Below are 21,021 nucleotides of genomic sequence, written 5' to 3' on the forward strand. Positions count from 1 at the left end.
CACCACCACCTGAAACCAATAAGCACAGAGGGGAAAATAATGTTCTCATTTTTCTGCTAAACTGCACAAAAAGTACGTTCAGTTCTTCAGCTAAACATACCAGTGTGTTCTAGAACGCTCTACGCTCTGTACACAAACTCTACACACTACAACTGACTAATAACAAATCAAAGATTTAGTTTATCATAAAGCAGCTCTGTGCTGATGCTTTGAGTATATTTATCTCCAACATTCAGCTTCATGTTCATTTATGGCCTCCTCGGTATGAAGAGCAGGTTTTGGTCTAAATAATAAACACTGATTTGTCAGCTTTCTTTTCCAAACTATTGTTAAAAGCTCATACTGAGACTCTTTTAGTCCAAATGTGGTTTAAACACCTGACAGGTCTGAGTGCTGACATCACAACCAGGGGATAAAGTGGGCGTGGCCTTTGGCTCTAGTCCCCAAACTAGCACCGTCACTAACTTGGACAGAAATATTTATACGTGTGACGTATTCTTCTGAATAAACCTGATTATGATTTAACGGTATCCAACGAAGAAAAACAAACACTCACCACAACAGCGAAGAACAGCATGAAGAAAAACGACAGACTGCTGGTGTAACCAAGGAAACCTGAGAGAAAAACAGAAGCAAACAAGTCTTAAACATGAACATGCACGCATAAACAGAGCACTCTCAGTATGAGAGCACTGTTGTTTCACTACTGTTACATTACTGTTATATAAACTGACCAGGTATAACATTCTGACCACCTCCCTGTTTCTGCACTCATTGTCCATTTTATCAGCTCCACTTACTATATAGGTGCACTTTGTAGTTCTACAGTTACAGACTGTAGTCCATCTGTTTCTCAGATACTTTGTTAGCCCCCTTTTACCCTGTTCTTCAGTAGAGTGGACAGTGAGTGGACACTGTTTAACAACTCCAGCAGCGCTGCTGTGTCTGATCCACTCGTACCAGCGCAACACACACTAACACACCACCACCACGTCAGTGTTACTGCAGCACTGAGAATGATCCACCACCCAAATAGTACCTGCTCTGTGAGGGTCCATGGGGATCCTGACCACTGAAGAACAGGGTAAAAGGGGGCTAACAAAGTATCAGAGAAACAGATGGACTACAGTCTGTAACTGTAGAACTACAAAGTGCACCTATATAGTAAGTGGAGCTGATAAAATGGACAATGAGCGTAGAAACAAGGAGGTGGTCAGAATGTTATGCCTGATCGGTGTATAGCTGCAGAACACTGTGTAATGTCTTTTGATATTTAAATGATATGTTAAGTTAGCATTATCGGGTGCGATAAATCAAAACAAAACTATTGATACATTATTGAAACATTTTTTTCATTATTTATATCCATGGATATTTTACAGTCACATATTCAGTACGTTTAGAACTTTCCTCCTTCAAACATCGGAGCTCATGGCTTGTAGTTTGTTCTCTCATTTTAGCGCTATGAGATGAGATGCTGTAGAGCTGCAGCTCCTGTGTGCAATCTGCAGAACTCTTTTAGCAGAATGGGCCGTTATCCAGCACCTGCATCTTCTTCTTGCGTTCTCAGTGTTAAATAAACGCGTGAAGAGTTAAATACATTAAAATCTACTCTGTGTGAAAATTCCTCACGAATTAAAGCTGCACTATGTACGTTTTTTTTATTACAATTGAAAGAAGTGTCATTAGTGGGTGAGGTCAGATCGGGAGTTTTTCACACCACGTCGTACGTTTTTACATATTAACGTCACACGCACAGACCCAGAAAGAAGGTCCGGCTCGATGTTTAGGTCTCAGATGATCTCAAAATCAACATTATATTGATGAAGATATGATGACAATAGTAGACTAGAAAGGGAAAGTCTGTGAAAATCCAACTAATTATGTTAAAAATTATGTTAAAAACCCTTTAAAATGGTGGAAGACTGTTGATGGTCGTTAAAGTGTAGTTTAGATGTTGCTAGGCGGTTGCTACATTATCCAAGGTGGATGGTAATGTGTTGCTAGGCACTACCTTAAATCCACTGCCACCTTAAATTTACTATCTTATATACAATGCCACCTGAAATTCACTGCCCCCTTAAATTTACCGATACATTAAACAGACTGCCACCTTAAAGCTACTGATAACTTAACTACAGTTCCAGCTTAAATTCACTTATCTTTACGCTGCATTGATCTTAAAGGCTACTTTTATTCTTTTGTAAATTGTAAAGTGACAACAAATCTCTCTCTGATGACTAACCAATCCTTGGCAGCAGAGCCAGAGGAAGCACCACACACACCGTGACCAGAATCAGCAAAATAACACCGTCTTCATACCACACCCTGCAAGAGAGAGAGCAAGAGAGAGTAGGAAGAGAGGAAAAAGACAACTCAAAGTGAAGGAGTTACACATTTGATGTTTTACCTTATAAACGCATACACTCATTCCAAATTTGTTGCCTGCAACACGTTCCAGAAAATTTGGGACTTGGCAGTCATTTGGGAACAGAAACAACTGATCCAGTTTTGAGAGTGTTTTTGTTTGCGTTTGTCACAAGTCTTCAGCTGCGCAACCATACAAGGCCTTCACTGGCATATTTCATTCTTCATAATGTGCCACAAGTCTGGCGCCAGCACGCTCAGCCACACTGCTGTAACACGTGCAGCATGTTTCTTGGTGTCATGCTGAAATAAGCATGGACGTCCCTGAAAAAGACGTCGTCTAGAAGGCAGCTTATCATCACTGTCGGAAACCTTGTATCTCCAAACTGTAACTTTACACAAGAAGAAAAAAACCTTCTTAACAAGATTTTTTGGACCATTTCTGTTCTTTGTAAATATTAAGACAATGCAAAGGGTAACAGGATCTTCAAATGTAAAAAAGTATGTAAAAAAAGTAAAAAATGACCAAAAAAATACTAAAAGTCTAAAGGCTGAAGATAAATTACCACACTGCTCCATAGCGGTCAGGGTTTTTAAACACAACACAGAATCAACCACTGTCTGCCATGAATCTTTGCACGTAAACTGTTCATTAAAAATCGATACTGTGTTTTTGAGAATCGATACAGCATCACAAAATATAATACTGCAATACACGTTTCCACTGAGCATCAGTCCATTTCAAATGAGCTCTAGACAGTGACTGTGTTTACATGCACTTAATAATCTGACAACTGCAGAAAATCAGACTGTGTCAGTAACAGGTTCTGTATGTTTTCAAGCTCTTAAGTAATCAGATAATGGAGAAATGGGTCAGTAATCAGATTTCTGCTCTGCAACCAGCCAATAAACTGCCAGAATAAGACGGGACGTAAACATAATGTAAAGCTCAAACTTCATGACACGGCTTTTTTTTAAAAACATCAACCTACTGTACCTGAAAATATGAACATACATCATCTAGAAGATGAAGAATATTTAAATCCTTCATTTCATCAAGCATATATTTGGTTTCAGTGTCTCTCCGAAAGTGTTTTGCTGCGTTTCGTGGCGACGCTGCTCACTTATTTCCGGTACCACCGTCTGTTTTCGCACATGCTCAGACTGAGAAATCCGAAAGAAATCAGAGTAAGAGTTTACAGCACTGAGAAATCTGATTACTGAGCTAAAATCCAGCCTCTTAATCAGATTTCTTAATCAGATTTCTAGACCTTACTCCAATCTAAGAAACCAGAGTGTGCTGTTTACACGACCACTTAAATAATCAAATAACTGCAGAAATCTGAATATAATCAGATTATTAAGGGCAATTAAACGAGCTCATTGTTGACCAATGCTGCGCGAGGTACAGTTTTAACTGAAATTTGTTCTGTGTTGTTCACCAAAATATTTTCGAGCCCATGCAGACACAGAGACATACTTAAAATCCTACACTTTTAAAAAGATGGTTCTTCTAGAGTTCTTCATTAAAGGCCATCTATTTAGAACCATGAGTTCTATATAAAATAATCTGAATGCTTAAATGGTTCTTTGCATTCTTTGTTCGTATGTGTTGTATATGATTCTATATTGCACCAAAAAGGGTTCTTTTATTGTTAGAAGTTTGACATTGCAACAGCAGAAGAACCCTTTTTGGTGGTTTATAGAACCATAAACAGCACATTCTCCATCAATCTGACGGCCATTTCACCATGCAAAGAACCATTTAAGCATGAAATGCTTTTATATGGAACTCCTGGTTCCAAAAAGAACCACTGCTTTTAATAAAGAAGCCGCGAAGAACCTTTTTTAAGAGTGTAGCAATCGCTAGTTGAGGAACCTGGTTCTTAAACTGTTGGATTAACTCCTGATGCAGTTTTTAGCGAGTTTAAGATGATTTTAGAGTGTAAGACGTTTATATATACACACACAAAAACAACAAAGCTGAAAATGTACAACATTAAACATCTTTTCTTTGTGTTGTTTTCTTTTAAATACAGGTCAAAGTGGATTTACAAACCTGTTTTTGTTTGCATTTCTCATTTCTCTGTCCCGATGTTTTTGGAATTGAGGTTTGCAGCTGTAAACATTTCTCTTGGCTCTCTAAGAGTCCTGCAGTGCTTTATTGCATTAGAATTATCTTACAGTTCATGTCAATATGTTATCCATACATTCCTAACACAACAGGCCGGTCTGTGTTGAATTATTGTTCTGGGGAAAGTCCCCTGTTCGTTGCCCAGATGCGTGCGGGTCTCTAAACTCAGGCCGACAGCGCGGCCCTCTCATGTGGAGCTCCTCTGTGAGTCACAGGCTTCAGCTCACAAACCAAAACAATTATGTGATTCTCCTTCTTCTACAAAAAAACAATCCCGTCTCCTCCGCACCGCCGAGCAATTAGGGACGACCAGCGGTTATTTTGACTGGATGATGCATTGGCAAAATAATGTGCATGTGTGTGTGTGCGTGTGTGTGGTGTGTGTGGTGTGTGTGTGTGTGGTGTGTGTGTGTGTCTGTCTGTGTGTTTGTGCTCTGCTCCTCCCACATAACCACCATTGCTGGCTGCATAAACTGTTTCCTAATTGATGTGACCACTAATGTTTCCCAAACACCGCAGCATCTCTTCCACATGCAGATCAGTCGGGAGGAAAACAGCGACAGTACAAGCTCCAGTTCAGTCCCGTAACACTCCAAACACCCGACTGACGACTTTATCAGTCTGTGTTACCGTCCTACCGAACTGAAGCCTGAGCACCGGTTCTATATAGAACCGTGAATACTCGAAGAACGATTTGCATGCTTAAAGGGTTCTCTGCATGGTGAAAGGTTCTTCAGATTGACGGAGAATGTGTTGTAAATGGTTCTATATAGCACCAAACAGGGTTTGTCTATTGTTATGATGTCAAGACTGTAACAACAGAAGAACCCTTTTTGGTGCTATATAGAACCCTTTTCAAAAAGGTTCCATATAAAACTATACCCAACACATTCCCCATCAGTCTGAAGAACTATTTCATCATGCAAAGAACAATCTAATAATGCAAAGTGTTCTTTGAGCGTTCATGTTTCTATATAGAACCACTGTCTTTACTAAAGAACCCTTGAAGAACCATCTCTTTAAGAGTGTACTTTAGCCCATGTTTATAGACAACAGTACGTCAGACAGTCTATTAGGGATGACTGACTTATTTCCTGTTGGTCGCTGCAAAATTAAACAAATTAAATTTTCTGCATCAAACTAGAACAGCTCTGTCACAAAACTGAGCCATGGCTTGAGTGTTCTAGAACAAAGAAGAGAGTTCTAGAGTAAAGTGTAGACAGTTCTTGAACAGAGTGTATGAAATTCTAGAACAGATGAAGAAAGTACAAAGCTCCAGAATGTAACGGAACAGAACGTAGAGGTCAAGAATGGAGAGTGGAGATTTCTAGAATAGAACGCAACACGTGCCAAAGCAGCATATAGTTCTCGAAGACTGCGCAAGTTAAGAACATAATGCTACTTTTCTAGAAAAGAATATGGAGGCTTCTAGAGCAGAATGCGGAGTACAGAACAATCTGTGTAGAGATGCAGAGAGTCAGAACAGAGTGTACGGAAAGCTCTAGAATGCAAAAGGACAGAATGTAAAGGTCTAGAATGGAGAGTGGAGATTTCTAGAATAGCACACAGAGAGTTCCAGAACACAGGGCGTGTTCTAGAATGGAATGCAGAGAGTTCCAAAGAAAAGTGTAGTTCTTGAAGACTGTGCAAGTTAAAAGCAGAATGTAGAGTTCTAGAACAGAATGTAGAGAGCTGTAGAGCAGAACGTTTTAGAACAGGATGTACTGTTCTAGAAAAGAAACAGAACCAAAGAAAAACAGCATGGCTTGTACAGAATGTAGAGAGTTCTAGAACAGGGTCTTAGAACAGAGAGCTCTAGGACATAATGTAGAGAGCACTAGAACAGGAGCTCTAGAATACAAAGAATTCCAGAACATAATGTTGCTCTGAAACGGAGTGAAGAGAGTTCTAGAACAGCGTGTAGAAAGTCGTGGAGATCTTAGCCGGTTCTGGAAGAAGATGTGCACTTACCCAGAAGCCTCAGTTCTCAAGAAGCTGCGGATGGTGGCCGGAAGTTCAGACTTTAATATGAACATGTAGGAAGACATGGCTGCAGGAACACGAGAGAGAACACAGAATAAAGCCTGAAGCACGAAGGAGAACAAAACAACCAGACAAGGAGGAACCTAAAGAACACGCTGTGAGAAAATACATTCAGTTTATATCACAATACCTACATTTAGAGTCAGTTATTCATTCAGCCTAATGAGAAACTGTAGAACAGACTCAGTTTATATCACAATACCTACATTTAGAGTCAGTTATTCATTCAGCCTAATGAGAAACTGTAGAACAGACTCAGTTTATATCACAATACCTACATTTAGAGTCAGTTATTCATTCAGCCTAATGAGAAACTGTAGAACAGACTCGGTTTATATCGCTATACTGTATGCATGAGACAGTTGTGTGTGAGAGGAAAACAGAAATGAAGCAGAAATTAAGTTTTAAATTTTGTTTTTCTGTTACTCAGTAAGAAAAACTGTGCTTACCACCAATGTTCTGGATTAGAATGGTACAGGCCACCAGAACCTGGGCAAGAGAAAACAGAATAAAACAATAAAGAAACTTCAGTGACTTTGTGTATAATACTGACATTTTCCCCAGACAGTTTTGGACCGAGCTGAAGTTCATTTGACTAAAAAAAGTCATAAATAATATAAATATTTTTTACAATGAACTGATGATATAAAAGTGTACTGTACTATTCAAAACTTCACTGCTCAAAAGTTTAGAATCCACATTAAATCAAATTTGTTTCAGATAAATGTATAAAATTAATTCATGTTAGTCTTTGAAATGATTAGCAAGAAACTGTAAAAATTAAATAAGAGGATTGAAGTTCTAATAAAATTAATATACAGAATGAAAATTAATATCCACAATAAAGTTCTAATAAAGCTTAGTATTTAGAACAAGTTTCTAATTAAATGAATAAGATCCAGAGAAGTCAATAAAATAATATCAGAATAAAGTTCTAGTAAAATTAATATCCAGAGTGAAGTTCTAGTAAAATTAATATCCAGAGTGAAGTTCTAGTCAAATTAATATCCAGAGTGAAGTTCTAGTCAAATTAATATCCAGAATAAAGTTCTAGTAAAATTAATATCCAGAGTGAAGTTCTAGTCAAATTAATATCCAGGGTGAAGTTCTAGTAAAATTAATATCCAGAGTGAAGTTCTAGTAAAATTAATATCCAGAGTGAAGTTCTAGTAAAATTAATATCCAGTTATTCACTGGCTGTGTGAAAGGCGACTCACCCTGCCTGCTCTGTTGAAGGCTTTCTCTCCGAGACCTTCATATGAGTTCAAGCCTGCACCACACACACACACACACACACACACACACACAGACACACACACACACACACACAGGAAAGAGTAAACAAACATATCGATAAAGTAATAAATTCATTAAAACAACTCTAAAATGTTCCTGATTTCAGAAAAACCTCACACTCACTCTTTAACACTGTTACTTCACCATCTGAACACACTGTTAGTGACATTATAACATCACAACATCACAGCGATGGGATGTGAACTCGTGTCCTTGTGTTAATGTTTATGCACCAGAAAAGTAGCCCCAACATTTTTCAATCAATCAATCAATCCAAGCACATTGAGAGTGACCCTCACTTCCAATGCAGCCAAGCCAATACAGAAATCAGAGACTAAAAAAATTAGAATCATATCAAATGCTAAATAAAAAATAACTGTAATAATCATAATAGTAAATTTTATAGTTAAAACAAAAACAATCAATCAGAATAAACCATTAAAAATGCAAAAAATAAAATGGGGATAAAATAAAAAAACTGAATAAAATAAATAAAATAATGGAAAATGTAAAACAGTAACTCAGCAGCAGTTAAAAAGTAAAAGTTGAGGGTTCTTTACATGGAGTAGGGTTTTTCATACTGATGGTGTTTGTGGTGTATATGGTTCTGATCAGGGTTTACAGAACCCTTTTCAAAAAGAATAATGAGCTGTTTACTGGAACCCCAAAGCTGATGTGAACTGAAAAGTCTGGTCACTCAGATAATTTACAAGATAAGAAGTTAGCCTTTTTGACCACGTATGTTTTTAATGGACAATTTTCCAGAGAATTTTGGACTCCATGTAAAATTCTGAGAGAGTCCGAGGAGTTTTTATATACGTCAGTAAACCAGTAAACCTCTGAACATCCAGACCAAACAGTCTGCAGCTTCTCTTTGAGCTCGTCTGAATGAGTCAGAGAACATTCACTCAAACTCCAAACGTCTGGTCTGATTTCACTTTCATTCATTTATCCCAGCAGTAAACAGACTGAATTTTACATATCGCTGCTGTCAGAATGAAACCTCTCCAAAATATTACTTTACAGGAGAAGGAAAAACATACTTTACTTTTAATGGAAGTTTAATGGAACCAGAATTTTTTCCAAGTATGTACAACTTTTTTTATATTTATATTTTATATATGTATGACGTTCTTCCTCATAATAGTGGTGTACATTATTACACTATTATTAAGCATACAGGCCTCATAAAATAGTGGAAATGTAAAAATGCACAATTAAATCGTTTATCGCGATTATTTATATGACAATTAATCGTCGGGTGTCTGACTTTAGTCTTTTCAAAGTGCATGGTTAGCATTAGTGGAGTTACACGTGAGAGGGTTAAGGTAACGTTACCTGTCTGATCACACAGTGTGAGCAGGAGGTGGATGGAGTAGGCGGCCAAACTGGACACCAGCAACAACAACACACTACACAAAACACACACAGGTTAACAGGGGTGTGCACATTTATTCACGCAAAGCAGGGGGTGCCACGAAACATTAAAGTGACAGTTCAACCAAATATTTAATTTGCAGTTTCCGCCGCAGTCGATCAGCAAAGGCATGTCTGAAGTTTGCTTCTTTAGTTTTAGCTACGAGGCTAATGTGGCTAACAGATAAAGGAAGCTTACACCACACCGACTAGCACTGTGCACATTTTGGCATGTCTGTCTCAAACTGTGTGGAGGTGTTCAGAATCTCTAATAGACCTGGTTCTGTGGTTTCTGACTCACTGTTCTCTATAAACCTGGACTAAAGTACATTAGCATAGCTAAACACAGCAGTAGCATCTGGAACTGTGTCACACGGTGTCAGAAACCACATACAGTCTTGTGCAAAAGTTTGAACAACCCCAGTCATATTTTCAACCCCAGTAAAAATAAGTGAACACGTCCTCCACAGAGACGCACTTAAACACGCCACTTGCCTGCAAACCTAAGTGAACAATTCCTATTTATTTGCTGAGTTTAACATGTTGGAAATAATACAACAAAATAATAAATGTGCCATAACTTTTGTACAGGCCACATTTATTTTTTTCCCCAATATGTTAAATTCAGTAAATAAACAGTAATTGTGTATCAAAGTGTGCTGAAGTGAGTCTCTGTAGAGGACGTGTTAATTATTTTTAACTGGAAAATGGAAATTTGACCAGGGGCGCACAAACTTTTGCACGGCAAGTCTATTAGAGATTACTCAACAACTCCATAGAGTTTAAAGCGAGAGCGTGATGATTTAGGTATGCAGTTAGCATCCTGTTAATTGGTGGGGCACAACTGGTGGGGTTTTAGTTCCAGTGCTGAAGCTCCAAACGTGTCTCTGCTGATCGACAACATCTGGGTAAGTTTTATTTATTTATTTATTTATTGTCAAACTATCACTTTAAGAGTGAAAAGCAGCACCTCTGTGTCTCACCTGAAGCCTAAGATTCCTGTGTTGGCCATGGCGTACGCCAGCCCCAGAATCCCACTGCCCATTATAGCATTCATCAGGTTAAAGACCGAGGACGCAAAGGAGGCTCCTCCAGAGACCCGCGCACCCTGAGAGAGAGAGAGAGAGAGGAGAGAGAGAGAGAGAGAGAGAGAGAGATTTGATTTGGGGGAAGCAGACAGTCATACATTGATGTGGTCTCTCCATCCCACCACTATATAATTTCCACCCACACTGCACTTTCAAACTATCTGGATTTATCTGGAGACCCGTGAATCTGGCAACCCTGCGTGACGTGGTAACTGTGAGTGACGCATGTAGAAAGCAGCACAGTTTTTTCCGGTTGCCATAGTGACCCTGCATGACTGGAATCCATACACTGTCAAATGCAGTTTCGCTACAGCAGCTGTTTTCAGACTGTTCTGAGCAGCTTCTCTACTGTGGCTTCTCTCATGAGTTGCCCTCGGACTGTGTGGGGTTGAGAGGCCTACGACCCAGTGCCCTCCCGTAGTTGGGGCCTATGGCACCAATATTATTGGCCAACCGATATCCATCAGGCCCTAACATTCCCCACGGTTTTGGTTGCAACATCTGTGAAGAAATCCAAAACAATTCTCATGTACGTGGCGTTTCTCCACCGAGCTGTGAACGCAAACACAGCAGGCAAAAGTGAAAGTGTCAGCAGAAGTTCTGCAAAGAGCACGAGACAAGCATGTGATCTCACACCACACACTCAGCTCGAGCAGCAGGTTAGTCTGTCATAAAGCAGCTCTGGCCTGCTGTTTTATCTCCACCGCTCAGCTCCATGCTCATGAAAGCATCTTCCCTGGTATGAAGAGCAGGTTCTGCCTTTCTCAGCCAAAGTGCTGCCAAAAGCAAAAGTCTTTTAATCCAAAGGTGAATTAAACACCGGGAAGGTTTGAGTGCTGATATCACAACAATGGGAGGAAACGGCCGTGGCTTTTGGCTTTTGGCTTTGTAGACCTCTGAACTCGTGTCGTCGTTCTGTAGTCGACATCATGCCCATGTTAGGAACTCCAGTCCATACACAGGACTGAATGCATTGGCTGCATTGGCTTTGGAGTATTTTAATTTACCACAGGGTGTGATTTTTGAAAACGGTATTCATGTTTCCCCACAGAGAAAACCAACACTGTCACTAAAGTGTTACTGGAGCTGGATTAGTTTCAGCGGAGGAGCTCCGGTATTGTAATTTGTGTGTGATTTAACTGGCCGATTCATAAAGGATCTGTGTAATTTCCCCAAATAAGCTGGAACGAAATACAGATGTTTACGTCCGCATTAAGTGACAGGCACCAAATTTGCAGCTAAATGGCAAATACTGTAAATATGGTACCAAAAAAAAAGGCAACAGTAAATGAAGGGGGAGACTTTACATCTCATTTCGGTGTGGGGTGATTCCCGTTATGAACTTTAATTCCAAATGATGGTGCACTATTATGAATCATAGACATGAATCAATCCTCATAACCTTGAGGATTAAGGAATTGGGTCAAATCAGGCTCCATTTAACTGTTAGCCTGTGTCTTCAGGTCACCAATAAGGAAAAATAATGGAGACAGTGTTTTTTATTACTGGGTTCTGTCATTAAATTGCTGTGATGTCATTTAAATGATCTATTGTTACTGATGGAGCTCCAAGTTCAAATTATAGAATTATAGAAGGTAATTCACTCCAGAATTACTACTAAGTAGACTTTTAAAACAGCAGATATGGCAGATTCATACTGGAATAAAATCATGGACCTCATTGATAATCACTCGGATCACAGCATAATCTCCCCAGATCAAACTAATCCAGCTCCAACAGGGCTTAATATTGGTACAAAGGTGGACAATATGGCAAAAACATATTTTTTCATGATGCACAATATTTCACAATACATATTCTATATGATAACTAACAATAAACGATAAATACAGTGCTGTATGTTCAACATTTCACACACTGCGCTGCACTGAATCCAATTAAACAGGGCTAATGATGCTCTCTTTGTAATCAAACATGTACTGGTTCTGCGTTCTTTCAGTACTGACGACACCTACGATACACTCAGAAAAGGATATTGTGACCATTTATCACAATAACTATAAATATCGTCACACTGCCCAGCTCTATCCTCTTAAAATAGAAAAGGGTTCTTAAGTAAAGGCAACTGTTCTATTTAGAACCATGGGTTCTATATGGAATGACACAACTTCAGAGGTCTTTGCATGGTGAAATGGTTCTTTAGATTGTATATGGTTCTATATAGAACCTTTCTGAAAATGGTTCTACATAGCACGAAAAAGGATTATTCCATTATTGCAAGCTTGACTTCATAACAGTGGAAGATGCCATATAGAACCACACACAACACATTGGCCATCAATCTCACCATGCAAAGAACCATTTAAAGCATGGAAATGGTTATACAAAAACTAAACAGAACCATTGCCTTAACTGAAGAACCACTGAAGAAGCACCTTTTTAATGATTGTATGCAGCGCAGGTTCAGTGGAGCCGCCTAACTCTGCATTATAAACCAGACATGCAGTTTTTCTTCCACCACGTTGAGGAGAAATCAGCTCTTTCTGGCTAAATGATGATGTGAAATGCATCCAGATTCATTATACAGCCCTCATGCTTCGTGTCTGTGTGTGTGTGTGTGTGTGTGTGTGTGTGTGTGTGTGTGTGTGTGTTACCCGAGACAGCAGAGGTGTAGTCTCATCATCCTCCTCCTCTCTGTACGGCTGATTCCCGCTGCCAGCCTGGATGGTCGTGTTCACTCCGTCCTTATTCATTAGACTTCTTTCTTTTTTCACCCCCTTTTCCTTCCTGTGTCCCTCCTTTCTCTGCTTACCTGTCCTCTCTTTCTCTGAGCTTTTCTTTCTCCTTCCCTCCCTTTCCTTAACTTCCCTCTTTTTCCTTGCTGTATCTCTCTCTCTCCTTTCCTTTCCTTATTTTTCCCTATTTCCTTGCTTTCCTTCCCTCTTTCATTTCTTTGTGTCCCCCTTTCCTTTGCTTACCTTTTCCCACGCCTCTCCTTCTCTTTTCTTTCTTCTTTCCCTCCCTTTCTTAACTTCTCTACCCTTTCCTTTGCTCTTCCTCCTTCTTTCCTGGCCCTCTCTCTCTTTCCTTCTCTTCCTCTTTGTACTTCTCTCTCTCTCACTCACTCTTTAGCACTTGTAGACACTAAAACTCCCAAACTTTAAAGTTTATATCTGATTAAACTCCTCCGCTTCTCCTCTCTAACGCCTCTCCTCCTCTGCTCCTCACTCTTTTGCCTCCGCTTCTCCTCTCTAACTCCTCTCCTCTCCTCCTCTGTTTCTCTCTCTCCAGCCGCTGGTAGTGATCATGTGATGTGTTTACTGGTCGACTCTTAAAGACGCAGCGCGCCGCTTGTCCAATCAGCGCCCGCGCCGCAGGAGCGGACCAATCAGAAAGCCGCGCTCGGTCCCCTGAAGATGCCGTAGAACACAGGCGTGCATGGCCGGTGTGATGGTGAGGTAAGAGATCAGCGTTACAGGCGTTATAAGGCTTAATAAACACATTAAAACGCTTCACAGCGGGTACTGTCGCTTAATCAGGGAGCTGTGCTGTAAATACGTACGATAAACCCAGTCAGGACTGCCTGTGTGTCTCCAGATCGCGGTAACAGGGTCACATTTCTGTCAGAGATCTGAGCTGAGTGGCGTTTAAATCACTGTTTTAACGCAGATCCGCTGCGATCACATCAGAACCGAGGCGCCGCTCCGTTTCAGATCAGCTTCATTAAAGTCAGAGTAACTTTACTGTCATTCAGACTGTACAGCAATACAGTGCACAGCTGAACGAGACTGCAGATATAACAAATATAACATAAAATGTACATAGACAGCCTGGACAGCATAGACAGACATAAATATGCGTATGGGCAAAATATATATATTTAAAAAATATTGCAGGTTGTATAGAAAATATTGCACTTTCTGAAATGGTTCTATACAGCGCCAAAAAAGATTATTCTATTGTTGCAAGCTTGACTTCATAACAGTAGAAGATGCTATATAGAACCACACACACACACACACACAACACATTCTCTGTCAGTCTGAAGGAACATTTCACCGTGCAAAGAACCATTTAAGCATGCAAATGGTTATACAGAACTCATGGTTCAGAATAGAACTACTGCCTTTACTAAAGAAGCCTTGAAGAAGCACCTTTTTAATGATTGTATGCAGCGCAAAAACCTAAGGACCCAGATGTTTTTCTAAAAAAATGTTTTTAGATTAAGTTCATATTTGTTTTGTTAATGGAGAAACAGATACGTATTTGTGCATGGTGCAAGATTTTATGTTACAGTGACTTATTTTGTAATTTAAATAATAATTTATATATATATATATATATAATATATATTATATATATATATATATATAGTATATATATATATGTATATATATATATATCTTTTTCACTTACATTAAACATTGTCATGCACTGAGTTAATGATGAAGTTGAATTAATATATTTGTTTGAGTGGCACTTATTAGCAGATTTTTGTCCATTATGCTTTGCATTGAATGAACTTGAATGGCACTCATTCATGGACTGACTCAAAGGTGGAATGATATATCAGGGTCTAACGGCTGGAAACGCAGCGATATTTCTGGGATGATAACAGTAACGCTTTGTTTTAGTCGATACAAACAGTAATAATCAGTAATTTTACTTTGCATTTTAGAACAAGCCAGTACTATAATCCGTATATGAAGTGCAGTGAGCATTATTAGTTAATGTAAACATTGGCATATTTACAGACGCATTTATCTAGAGCAATAATAACTCTCAAAATTTTACTATTTATCAGCAAATATCAGCTGCTGAAATACTGCATCTCCAAAAAGGCTCTTGTTGTTCCTCTGTCACAACAGGAATGTTCGCAGACTGCTGACACTCTTGGATGTTCACTACTATCGAGGAGCTTCTCGCCTTTTCTCTATCAGCATTCCCTCTCCAGAAGTTTTCCATGCACAGAAGACCATGTCGGACCCCCAGCCTCCTGCAGCTGATCCTGGCCTTTACAGTCCCCCTCCTGCAGTGCGAGGTATGACTGTGCTGGACCGAGAAGCTTTCACCCAAACCATTAACGTCCCCGCCATCTGCATCCCCACCAGCGTCCTCAACAAGGCGGTCAAAAGCCTGAAGAAAGTGGCCCTACAGAGGCCCGGCCTCAAACGAGTCGTAGATGATGACCAAAAACAAACAGACAGTGATGGCAAAGAGCACCGGCTACTCCTGCTGGACCCTCAGAGTGTCTCATCGGCTGAGAATTTCGGCGAAGAGGAGGCATCAGCACTCAAAGCGTTTGGCGTGAAGCCTGAAATACAGCGTTATGAACTCAAGCTGACCTACGACAACCTGAAAAGTGAGGAGGTGCTGCGGGCCGTACTGCCTGAAGGCCAGGATGTGACCTCAGGCTTCAGCAGAGTGGGCCACATCGCTCACATGAACCTCCGAGACCACCAACTGCCCTATAAAAACCTCATAGGTGAGATAAACACTCATTAAAGCAGTACTTTGCCAAAAATCACATGTACCCAGATTCCCCTCCTATTCTACATGTAGTCCATCAGTGAAGTTTGCTTCTTTAGTTTTAGCACGGGAGCTACAAGGCTAATGTAGCTAACCAATATCGCAAGTTTATACTCCAGCCAAATTCGCACAGTGTTAACTGCATATGTCACACATTTGTCTCAAAGCGTGTGGAGGTGTTCAGTATCTCTAATAGACTTGATTCTGTGGTTTCTGACTCTGTATGACTCACTGTTCTCTATAAACATGGACTAAAGTACATCACACTGCGAATAGGTGGGCATAGATATACAAACCTAGATGCCGTGTTGTCTGTTGTTCTCTATCTGAGGCGATACGTCTGAGCGTCCACCATGTTGGAGAGGTCAAGATCTGCTTGTGAACAGATTCACTTGTATTGAGAGACGAAGAGTCTCAGGATTAAATCAGCCACAACTTCCTTATTACTCAACCGATTTTCACCTAATTTGTTTTGTTATAATCCTCAGACACAGATTAATCCAGGCTGTGCGGATCTGCTCTCGGTAGCTTCTATTACTTTAATCACTGATCATGATAATTAGCCGTCCAGACCAGCAGGACAGCATTCAGTCTGCACCTGACGTTAAAAACCGAGTTTAGCGTGAGAAACACAATCAGACACATCAGCAAATCCATCAATGTGTGAATCACTTCTAATCTTAATACACATAAACATAAAATAAACCCCCAAAACACAGTAAGAAGGACGAAGCTGAAGCTGGGAAAGACGCTGACAGGTTCATATAATAAGGTGCTAATGTTAATCTATTATGAATATCTACATAGATTAAGGAATGCTATAATTCATAGCTATAAAGCTTTAACTATCACTGTAAATAAATAACTACTACATAAAGTGAAGACCCCCTGAATAGACTATTAAATGAAATAAGCTTAATATAAACCAGAGGAAAAACAATCACATCAACAGGTTCTCTGTGCCTCATTAACCACACAGCCATATCTACACAACCATCACACAAACAATACACATCACACAGACAGGAGTGTGGATCACTGCGTTCCCTCCGTTATACAATCCTATCCCATATTCTTGAAATAGTGTAATTTTGGACAGTATCTTTATTAAACTGCTGCTCTGTAATGGTACTGAATGCAGACCAGCAGCGATGTTGACCCCCCCCCCAAAATGGCGGCGCCGTTGACGTCCCTGGCTGGACCCAACGCGGCATGTGTTGGTTTATTGAATACGTTTGTCCTTTTTGGGGCAACACTGTGAATTTAAAATTTGAAGTTTATTAGACTATTAAAAGACAATAATACAGTGTGTTCATTTTTCAGTGCTGTTCGTTACTGCTTGGTTAAATATTTATAAAAGTGCATTTTGTCTGCAGGTCAGGTGATCATAGATAAAAACCCTGGTGTTACCTGTGTGGTCAACAAGACCAACACCATCGACTCCACTTACAGAAACTTCCAGATGGAGGTGCTGGCAGGAGAGAGCAACATGGTGGCCAAGGTGAGGGACGACACATCGGACAAGCTACAACCAGTGAATGTTTTCAGTTATCATACTGAAAATGCTTGTTCTCCTATATGGCCTCAATATAAATACACAACCTGATGCACAACGTAATTCTGCTGCATTGAAAACCACCTTCCTGTTTCTACAATCACTGTCCACTTCATCAGCTCCACTGACCATATAGTTTCACTCTGTAGTTCTACAGTTACAGACTGTAGTCCATCTGTTTCTCTGCATACTTTGTTACCCTGTTCTTCAGTGGTCAGGACCCCCATGGACCCTCACAGAGCAGCTACTATTTGGGTGGTGGATCATTCTCAGCACTGCAGTAACACTGACTTGGTGGTGGTGTGTTAGTGTGTGTTGCGCTGGTCTGAGTGGATCAGACACAGCAGTGCTGCTGGAGTTTTTAAACACCTCAGTGTCGCTGCTGGACTGAGAATAGTTCACCAACCAAAAACATCCAGCCAACAGCGTCCTGTGGGCAGCGTCCTGTGACCACTGATGATGGATTAGAGGATGACCAACACAAACTGTGCAGCAGCAGATGAGCTATCGTCTCTGACTTTACATCTACAAGGTGGACTGACAAGGTAGGAGTGTCTAATAGAGTGGACAGTGAGTGGACACAGTGTTTAAAAACTCCAGCAGCACTGCTGTGTCTGATCCACTCAGACCAGCACAACACACACTAACACACCACCACGTCAGTGTTACTGCAGTGCTGAGAATGATCCACCACCCAAATAGTACCTGCTCTGTGAGGGTCCATGGGGGTCCTGACCACTGAAGAACAGGGTAAAAGGGGGCTAACAAAGTATCAGAGAAACAGATGGACTACAGTCTGTAACTGTAGAACTACAAAGTGCACCTATATAGTAAGTGGAGCTGATAAAATGGACAATGAGTGTAGAAACAAGGAGGTGGTCATAATGTAATGCCTGATCAGTGTATGCACACACACACACACACATTGAGGTCACCAGTCTATCACAGGGCAGAAAACACAGACATATACATTCACACACCACACACACCTAGGGGCAATTTAGCATGTCCACTACATAAAGTTATGTATAATTGAGATTTTTATTTCGGTGCATTTTTGGTTGCAGCATTTTGCAGTTTGATACATTCTGTGCCACACTCTGTGTTCCAGGTGAGAGAGAACGGCGTGTTTTATGAGTTCGATTTTTCTCGTGTGTACTGGAACCCGCGGCTCAGTACAGAGCATGAGCGGATCGTTTCTCTGCTCCGCCGGGGGGACGTGGTTCTGGACGTTTTCGCCGGAGTCGGCCCGTTTTCTATCCCAGCGGCCCGTCGGGGGTGCACCGTTTTCGCCAACGACCTCAATCCCGAATCGTACCGTTGGCTTCAGCACAACACCAAACTCAACAAGGTCGAGGCAAAGGTCACCACCTTCAACCTGGACGGCCGGGAGTTCATCAGGGGTCCGGTCAGGGAGCATCTTCCCAAACTGATGAAGGGTTCTGCCGGGATCCACATCATAATGAACCTTCCGGCTCTGGCGCTGGAGTTCCTGGACGCCTTCAGAGGCCTCCTGGGCCCGAAACCGGATCAGGGGGCTTCCTGCACAGTGACCCTCCCACAGGTACACTGTACAGTGTGATATACAGTTTCTGACACTGCATGACTTACAGTTACATATACAGATATAAAACTCTGCCACAGGAGCGCTGTTAGATAGAGCAGCGCTCAAAATATCAATAATATTCCACAGAGCTGTGTTCAAAATACTGATAACCTCATAAAAATACTACTAACGTCACACTGAGCTGCATTCAAAACATCAGCAACTTCACACAGGGCTGTTCAAAATATTGATCATGTCACAAGACCTTGTCAAAAATATCACTAATATGTAGGGCTGTGTTTAAAATATCAGTAACGTCATATCAGTATTTTGATCACGTAAATCTGTGTTCACAATATCACTATTATCACATAGAGCTGCACTCACAATATCACTTATCACTTAGAGCTGCACTCATAATATCACTATTATCACTTAGAGCTGCATTCACAATATCACTATTATCACATAGAGCTGCACTCACAATATCACTATCACAGAGCTGCACTCACAATATCACTATTATCACTTAGAGCTGCATTCACAATATCACTTATCACTTAGAGCTGCATTCACAATATCACTGTTATCACTTAGAGCTGCACTCACAATATCACTATTATCACTTAGAGCTGCATTCACAATATCACTGTTATCACTTAGAGCTGCACTCACAATATCACTATTATCACTTAGAGCTGCATTCACAATATCACTTATCACTTAGAGCTGCATTCACAATATCACTTATCACTTAGAGCTGCATTCACAATATCACTGTTATCACTTAGAGCTGCACTCACAATATCACTTATCACAGAGCTGCATTCACAATATCACTTATCACAGAGCTGCACTCACAATATCACTGTTATCACTTAGAGCTGCACTCACAATATCACTTATCACAGAGCTGCACTCACAATATCACTATTATCACTTAGAGCTGCACTCACAACATCACTATCACTTAGAGCTGCATTCACAATATCACTGTTATCACTTAGAGCTGCATTCACAATATCACTGTTATCACTTAGAGCTGCACTCACAATATCACTGTTATCACTTAGAGCTGCACTCACAATATCACTATTATCACAGAGCTGCACTCACAATATCACTATTATCACAGAGCTGCACTCACAATATCACTATTATCACTTAGAGCTGCATTCACAGTATCACTGTTATCACTTAGAGCTGCCGCCACAATCACATGGTGACGTAGGGTCTCCAGTCCGAAACTAACATTGTTTAGTGTTCATTAGATTTTATACCAATAATTTTCATGTCTTGTGAACCTCTAACAGACGTGCTCAGGTGGTTTCTGACTCTGAATGACGCCCTGTTATTTCTAAACCGTGCTGCAGGTGCACTGTTACGGCTTCTCGAAGGAGGATGACCCTCAGAGGGACGTGCTGGAGAGAGCGGAGGCTGCTTTAGGGGCTTCGCTGCAGGGGCGCTGCTCAGTGCACATGGTGAGAAACGTGGCGCCCAATAAAGAGATGATGTGCGTGAGCTTCACCGTGCCCTCAGAGGTGCTGTACAGCAGCAGCGGAAAAGAGGAAGGTGAGTTATGGTCACTGGTTCATGAGCACATATAGCCTGTATGTATACAGAGGAAATTGAGGAAATTATCAACAGAAAAAGACACAAATCTAACTGTCTGGTCTCTCTTTTTCTCTCCAGGTTGCTCAGAACCGTCGCCAAAGAGACAGAAATGTGAAGACACTGAAGGATAGAAGCTCACCTGCATGGAGAATTTTGTTTTTATAGTTTGTTTTATAATAAACCGAGATATTCCACACGGGTTTGCCTGAATCTGTAAATGAGAGTTTACCAGCTCTACAGTGAACAGTTATTACTGTGGATTGCTACACTAAATGTAATTACATAACTACATAATTACTTATGTAATCAGTTACATTTGATTGACATGCTGTATCGGCAGGTTCGAGTCTTTTTGTTTGTTTCAATACCAAAAAAATCACAGAAAAATATGTAAATATAAAGTTTTTTTTTCTTTCTGCCAAACAAGACTGTTCACAGCAGTAACTTCTGATACGAGTCAGAAATGATTCAT

General features: G+C 40.5%; 2 protein-coding genes across 2 annotated transcripts in view; one reads left to right on the forward strand and one right to left on the reverse strand.

Annotated features, from left to right (window-relative positions):
• slc38a6 (solute carrier family 38 member 6) overlaps nt 1–13,595 on the reverse strand; it is a 22,937-nt gene extending 9,342 nt beyond the window's left edge. Inside the window, exons 1-9 of the mRNA XM_036575221.1 lie at nt 12,960–13,595; nt 10,240–10,364; nt 9,179–9,252; nt 7,762–7,814; nt 6,994–7,033; nt 6,473–6,551; nt 2,246–2,328; nt 557–615; nt 1–9 (exon numbers count right to left, since the gene is read on the reverse strand). The exon at nt 1–9 is cut by the window's left edge and continues 51 nt beyond it. Coding sequence (XP_036431114.1) covers nt 1–9; nt 557–615; nt 2,246–2,328; nt 6,473–6,551; nt 6,994–7,033; nt 7,762–7,814; nt 9,179–9,252; nt 10,240–10,364; nt 12,960–13,058 — 621 coding nt within the window. The 5' untranslated portion in view covers nt 13,059–13,595. The remainder of the gene's footprint in view (nt 10–556; nt 616–2,245; nt 2,329–6,472; nt 6,552–6,993; nt 7,034–7,761; nt 7,815–9,178; nt 9,253–10,239; nt 10,365–12,959) is intronic.
• Nucleotides 13,596–13,708: 113 nt separating this feature from the next.
• On the forward strand, nt 13,709–20,748 carry trmt5 (tRNA methyltransferase 5). The gene is made up of 6 exons (XM_036575222.1): nt 13,709–13,763; nt 15,174–15,790; nt 17,211–17,335; nt 18,501–18,953; nt 20,309–20,507; nt 20,628–20,748. The coding sequence occupies exons 1-6, from the start codon at nt 13,744–13,746 to the stop codon at nt 20,678–20,680; spliced, it is 1,467 nt and encodes a 488-aa protein (XP_036431115.1). The 5' UTR covers nt 13,709–13,743; the 3' UTR covers nt 20,681–20,748.
• Nucleotides 20,749–21,021: the final 273 nt, after the last annotated feature.

Source organism: Colossoma macropomum, unplaced genomic scaffold (genome assembly GCF_904425465.1).
Source record: "Colossoma macropomum unplaced genomic scaffold, Colossoma_macropomum, whole genome shotgun sequence".
Lineage (NCBI taxonomy): Eukaryota > Metazoa > Chordata > Actinopteri > Characiformes > Serrasalmidae > Colossoma > Colossoma macropomum.

Excerpts from the sequence above, each read along its gene's own strand:
- trmt5 (XM_036575222.1), top strand. The coding sequence starts at position 13,744 with ATGGCCGGTGTGATGGTGAG. Across the intron at positions 18,954-20,308 it reads GCACAGTGACCCTCCCACAG|GTGCACTGTTACGGCTTCTC; the intron begins GTACACTGTACA and ends ACCGTGCTGCAG. Across the intron at positions 20,508-20,627 it reads CAGCAGCGGAAAAGAGGAAG|GTTGCTCAGAACCGTCGCCA; the intron begins GTGAGTTATGGT and ends TTTTCTCTCCAG.